This window comes from Olea europaea, unplaced genomic scaffold (genome assembly GCF_002742605.1).
Source record: "Olea europaea var. sylvestris unplaced genomic scaffold, O_europaea_v1 scaffold1256, whole genome shotgun sequence".
NCBI lineage: Eukaryota > Viridiplantae > Streptophyta > Magnoliopsida > Lamiales > Oleaceae > Olea > Olea europaea.
The window spans coordinates 181153-188365 of NW_019230002.1; the positions used below are offsets into that span (position 1 = coordinate 181153).

At 32.1% G+C, this 7213-nt stretch overlaps 1 protein-coding gene across 1 annotated transcript; it reads left to right on the forward strand.

Annotated features, from left to right (window-relative positions):
• The first annotated feature begins 3511 nt into the window (after positions 1-3511).
• On the forward strand, positions 3512-5269 carry LOC111374480 (GATA transcription factor 21-like). Its single transcript, XM_022997150.1, has 3 exons — positions 3512-3926; positions 4101-4436; positions 4657-5269. The coding sequence occupies exons 1-3, from the start codon at positions 3726-3728 to the stop codon at positions 4996-4998; spliced, it is 879 nt and encodes a 292-aa protein (XP_022852918.1). The 5' UTR covers positions 3512-3725; the 3' UTR covers positions 4999-5269.
• The last annotated feature ends 1944 nt before the right edge of the window (positions 5270-7213 follow it).

The window sequence follows — 7213 nt, forward strand, 5'->3', positions numbered from 1 at the left end:
GAACCTTTCACACCTCAATATACCACCAAGATTTCATATGTTAATTTTCTAATCTAAATAAATTCCTACTCTACAATTCTCTACTCCTTTTTATTTCTATATTCACCTAAACATACCTAAATACACATATCCATTTAATTATATTTCTTAAGCAACAAATAATCTCGTAATCGACAATCATAATAAAGTTCATCCATATTTTTTTCACATCCATTATAATCAAACAACTCATAAATGCCTAAGATACACAATAATACATTGTCACCTATCAATTAACAAATCATCATTTTGTCTTCCACAAATTCTTATCATATAGCATAAATATACACCATTATGATTTCTATTATCATCCCATATAAGTGGCCACAAATCACCACAAAATTTTGATAACACTAATGACCTTTTGGCTCCAAAATATTTAAAATTCCACGCTGATTGTAAAATCTATAACTTCGAATGCCCAGTAAAATCATCAAAATATGTTCAAATCTTACTAGTTTACATACACACATAGTTCCAACCCAACAATTAATAACATTTTCAACCATAATATCATTGCAACTACCATACTTACATGGTAGTCTTTCTTGGATCTGTTAAAAATATCTTTCTATCATTTTTAGTTCTATGTATTTGAGTTAGAGAGCCTGTAATTTCTGCCATCACGACATGTGATCATATCCACTGAACATACATGAACCATAAAAATTTTCAAAATCATGCTCTAATACCACTTTGACACGACCTGTCCCGAATCACTATAGTGGACCCGAAACGTGACGTGCGCTTATGAAAGATACTGACTAGATGTCAAATCTATCACCAAGGCTGACTATGAGTTATTTCAAAAATGCAACAAAATCAAATGTTTATGTAAAATATAATGTGATGGGCTCAAAATATTTTCTTCGTGCTTCATCAAAATGAGGTATAACACTCAACATGTCACATGGCTCTTATTCCGAAATCATTAGACTCTTCCAGCTAAAAAGAATCAATTGCTATCTGTAGGAAAAATCGTAAAAAATATGAGTTGATAGCTCAGTGAGTGGAAAAATTCGAAAATAATTATACTTTTTTAATTTTACATTTCTATCGAAAATCGAGTTCATATCATTGATAACTCGCAAGATAACATCATATAATTATAGCCAAAACGTGAGACATTCACATAACGTGGTAAAATATCATCTCAAGTAATGATATAAACATAAGCTGGTAATCATGCTATAATTTCATCACATCAAATGTACTAGAAATCAAATGTACCCTCTAACTGAAATCTGTAATCTGCCCCTCGGGCTAAGAACTTTCGCCACGGGCCTTTGGCCCCCTCTGTGAACGAAAGTAGATCTCAAAAACCTCTTATAATCAATTCTAGAACACGCCCAAGACCCCTCTGTGAACTATATGTACACGATCAAGATCAATGTCAGGTCAAGACCCTCCATGTAGGATAGAACACGGCCAAAACCCCTCTGTGAACTAGAAGAAGTATATAATCATGAGTACTTTTCTGACCGATCTCAATATTGCATGTCTCACATACCAAACAAATCTCAATATTACATGTCTTACATAGCAAGTCACAAATATACCATAAATAATATTTGATATTCCACATGTATCATAATAAAAGGGATTTCCATAATAACCATATAATTCGAACACATAATTGTACATACTTTGATAATATACTTAATTTATAAATATTTTAAAAATATCCATATAATTCGAACACATAATTGCACATACTTTGATAATATACTTAATTTATAAATATTTTAAAAATATTTATATTTTTTCACTCACAGTACTATGTTCGCAAAATCAACCCGGTTGGTAAGCTGTTCTGACGTCAGTATCGTCGCCTGAAATACGATATAATTTTTAAATAAACAATTAATTAGTTTAAATAATTTCAATAATTAAATAAGCGATACCCAAACTTAATTATTTCACATTTGGGCGATTCTATAGTCTCTTTAGTCACTAAAACTAGTTTTTCTTTCATCTTACTCAATTTCATAGTTTATTATACTTAACCCCTTCAATAAAATTGAATTTAGTCTAATAATCTAACAATTATAAAATCAACATAACTTGATAATAAGTAACTTTTTACTTACCTTTCAAAATTGAGGAATTCAAATCTAATAATATAGATCACTTATTTTCTAACAGCATAGGTGAACTTTCCTATTTTTTTCTTCCTCTTTTTTTTTTTTTTTTTCTTCTTTTTCCTTTCTTTTCCCTCTCTTTTTCTCCTTCTCGTTTCTTCTCTGTTTTGTTTCATTTGTGTGTGTTATGTGTGTTGTGTGTGTTTTTGAATTGATTGTGGGTGGAATTGGATTGATACAATGTTATACCTTCTTTTTTTTGCTAAAGTTTGACTTTTCTTCCTTTTTTTCTTTTGTTTTGTTTTTTACTAAATTAAGGTATTACAGAAAAGTAGGAAAAAATTTTAAATTTACGTGTATAAAATTTTATTGTAAGAATTTTGGTTAAAGACAAATTTAAGAAAAAAAAAGTTCCGTAAAATGAATTGTCAAACTGGGAATTAAAATGAGAAACCCAAAAAAGAAAGTCAAAGAAAATTCTGAAGATGGGTGTCGGAAGGCGAAGAAAAGAGGTTGGTGTCCTACCTGCAAAAGCATTCATGATGCTTTTTGGCAATACTAAGCCCGTTTCGTGGCTATATTACCATTTTAAAGAGTTTTGAATGGTATTTTTTGGGAGAATGTGTAGTGAAAAATAAGAAAAAATCTCGAGTTTACGTGCAGAATATTTTATTTTATAAATGTATGATTAAAATTGATCTTATAGAAAAAAAAGTTTTAAAACAATGGGAATCAAACAAGGGCTAAGCCTTTGTTTAATGGAAATTATTTGGCAAAAATATTGTTTTGAATAGTAAATTTTTGAATAATATGTAGTTAAGAGTATGGAAATTTTTTGATTTATTTGTCGAATATTTTATCGTTGAATAAATGGTCAAAAATGAGTATGTTGACACACAGAAAAGCTCAATTAGCTTGTACTCATTAAAAATTAATATATGATATATTAGAGGATCAAGAATGTGGTAGGATTTTCTCTAATCGGGCCATTTTCCTTGGCAGCTGGTCGAAATGGGATTGGATTATATATATTAATTATTAAGTTAAGCCAAAATCAAAGAAATAGTATCAGTATAGGAGGTTAGTTAAAGATGTTCCAATATGTGGTGGCTATTAATTTTCTTCTCTAATCAACAGTATAATATATAATATGGCATGTTTGGTTTGCCATAACGATTTGACTAGATGGGAAAATACAAAATAAGTTATTTTATCCTTTTTCTTCTCTTCCTTAAAATTTAGTATTGGTGAGTTAACGTTGCCAAACAAGACACTCAGATTTGTTAAAGATGGAAACTTTTAGAGATAGGGTTCTGTCGTGTGGTAGCATTCTACTCCTTCCTTTTGATTTGTCTCTTATGGTTGTTTGTTTGGCTGTCATGAAGTCATGTGAATGTCTAGGCCCCTCTCGCCCTCTCCCTCCCTATTCCCTTTTAAAACACCTTTCGATCGCTGCTCATTAGGCCCTTTTACACAACAATACCAGCTTCTGTTTACTTCCCTCTATAGCCCTCTATCTCAAATTTATAATTCTTTCACTGGATAATATAATCAAGAAAACTTTTCATTTCTACGCCCCAAGCTCGTGAAGAAAATTCCATCTAAATGACTCCAATGATCCTTAATTCGTCACCTATCGTTCTCGAGAGAAATGAAGAACACGATGATCAACACCCCTTGCTATCTGGTGCAAACCATCAAATTGCTTCATCGTCTTCACTCTCATGCCATTATTTCTTCAACCCAACTCTAGATCAAGCGAAATTTTATCGCCATGAATTCTACCGGCCTCAGCAGCATCAAAAGGTATAAAGTTTTATGTTTGCTCATGGTTTTTATTAAATACCAAATTATACTGATGATCCCTTTGATCGTTTTTGTTAATATCGATCATGGAATTCTAATGATTATAATATTCCCAATTATCTATTCTTATTGTACTAATGATCCCCACAAATTCTTTTGATATTTTAAACGCAGGATGTTAATTACGCCTATGATAGTGGTCATAAATTAACTCTTTGGAAGAAAGAAAATCCATCTGAAAGTGTACTGGAGAATAATAATAGTCCTGTTAAGTGGATGTCTTCGAAGATGAGATTGATGCACAAGATGCAGAATTCGGATCGTGTTAGTCTAAAAATAACTAATAATGAAACAAAAAAGTTAGAAAATCGTCAGAAGCAGACATCCTCTTCTTTGGAAACTGATTTAAGCAGAAACAGTTCTTCAAACAATAATAACCCAATTAGGGTTTGTGCTGATTGTAACACAACCAAGACCCCCCTTTGGAGAAGTGGTCCCAAAGGTCCTAAGGTACACATTTTCCCAAATTTCTAATTCCATGTTTGAGATGTTATATTAGATGGCATGTATTGTTTCCATTGGACAATATTAAGTAAGAAAAATAAGCTATTCAGTATCATTCTAAGAGTATTGAAGCATCAATTAAAGCAAATGTATCTTAAATATAAATCATTAATATGCTAAATTTCAATCTCTAATTTGCCCATTTTTCTTTTCGATCTTTTTGTAGTCTCTTTGCAACGCCTGTGGGATTAGGCAAAGAAAGGCGAGGCGAGCCATGGCTGCAGCATCAGCTGATGATGCTAATGGGATGGCCATTACGACTGAACCATCGCCAAAGAAGATCAAGGTGCACCACAAAGACAAGATTAGCAAAAATAGACACGCAGCACATTTGAAAAAGCATTGTAAAATCACTGCTGGACCATCCAATGATAAGAAGAAACTCGGCTTTGAGGATTTCTTGATAAATTTGAGCAAGAATTCGGCCTTTAACCAAGTATTTCCACAAGATGAGAAGGACGCTGCAATCCTGCTAATGGCTTTATCTTCTGGTCTTGTCCCCGGTTGATTCGATTTCTACAAAAATCAGAGTGTCTTTTTTTTTTTTAAATTTAGCTAAATGTACTAGGATTAATTAGAATTAGAAGAACGAATGTGTGAGAATGAGTGAGATTATTTTGTAATAATTTAATTAAAAAAAAAAAGCATAGTAAATTTGTGTGGCAATCTTGTAAAAGTTTTGATGGATTTGAACAAGTTGGTAACTTGGATCTCTTGTTCAATATCCATTCCATCAGTTAATGCTATCAAACTAAATCAATTAAGACTTTTTTCTGCTACATTGAATCTTCTTGATCTATTTGGTTCTTTATAAATATTTGTCATGGCATGAGGTAATTAAATCGTTTTTCATTTTTGAGGAATATATGAGAAGGGTACATACATTTCTTTATCAAGTTCAAGCTTTTGGTCTAGTTACATGTATATAATTTAGTTAGAATTTTGCTATCTGTACAAGGGGATGTACAGATAGCCTTACAGGAGCACGTTGGCACGCATTTGTAGGTAGTTTTTCAAATCCATCAACAAATGCACGCTACGCGTGCACATTTAGTTACCCTTTTTCTGCGCAATAAGCGTCTGCTACTACCTACCCGAAGTCTAATCCCCCTCTTTCCAATTCTAGCTCTACGATTGACTCGAGAAAGAGTAAGAAGGATATGGAGGGTCCCACTCCAATATCCGCTTCGATTCATGCAGCTACTATGGTAATAGCTGGCGTTTCATGATAGCAAGGTGCTCCCTAAAATTAATAATTAGGTAAGGTATTATGTTCAAACTAATTTAAGAATGCGTCACAGGTCAAGGCGTCCTTCTTTCTCTCCTCCAAACTCAAATTTGTATCAAATCGAGGGCTCCTAGCTAGTCACCTAAATCAATAAATTTAAATAAAAGATCTCTAATATCTCATAATTAAGCCCTTGTTTGAGCTCCATTTTTTTTAGAAGAATGAATTTTTGAATAGTGTATTAATGGAAAATGTGTGGTTAAAAAATAATGAAAAGTTTTGAATTTGCATGTAATATTATTTTATTGAAAAATGTGTGGTTAAAATGATGTCAAAACACCGTTGAAAAATGAATTTTTCAAAAAGAATGGGGCTCAAACAAGGGCTAAAATTTCTTTTCATGTGGCTAAGATTGAGTAGATAAATGGAACAAATATGTACTATGAGAGACATAAACCAAAATTTCTCATTTCTTTCACCATAGACAGACAGTTTCAACAAAAGAAATAATAACTACTTGGCAATATGCATGAGATAATAGATGCAGTTTTATCTATTGGTTATATACATAATGCCAGGCTTTCAGGGTGTATTTAAATTTTAAAAGAAGATATTCAGGCTGGCAAATGTTATGAGAAAATGAGTTGACGCTAAAAAGCTAAATTCTCTTGTTATGCGGTTGGCCTGGACTTGTAGTACATCAATCATGCTTGTGATTATTGGAAATAACAATAAAAAAACAGCTTTTAGACTCGTGAAAAGTCACTCAAAGAGAACACTTTTTTGTGATGCTGGGTTTTTACAACCCCCCCCCCCCCCCCCGGGAAAAAAAAAAAAAAAAAAAAAAAAAAAAAAAAAAAAAATAAAAACCTCTTAAGTTATTTTTAATCATACATTCTTTCTTAAAATAATATTATACATAAATTCAAAATTTTTCATTATTTTTCTATTACATATTTTCCAAAAAATCACTATTTCAAAATAAGTTCTCTCAAAATCACAATAAAATGAAGTCCAAACATGGGCTTATTTAAATGACAAAATGCAGTAAAATTATAATTTTTACATAATCCAGCAACATGTTGGTCCACTGGCTATATTATTTTTTTAAGAGTCCTCTCAAAACGTTAAAATATGTAATAAATTGGGATTCAGTGGACAGTTTTTATCTAATGCAGTAAAAAAGTTCATTTTTAAAATTTTTTATTTTATTGTCAAAGACGTTTATCCCCTTACCATTCCCATCCGGTCCCCATCCCCGTCCCACCTCCAAATTTGTCCCATCCCTATCTGGGAGAGCCAACCAGTGGGGAAATGAGAGTGGAACCACATCCGGGGAATGGGGAATGAAGCACAAACTGGAAGAATTAGGTTTATTCATATTATTCTCCTTTTTTATTATTATTATTATTATTGTTAGGACCTTCCTCTTGCTGCTCACGCTGATTCCCGGGCTCAGTTAACCATTAAAACCGAGTTCAACATCAAAACTGGA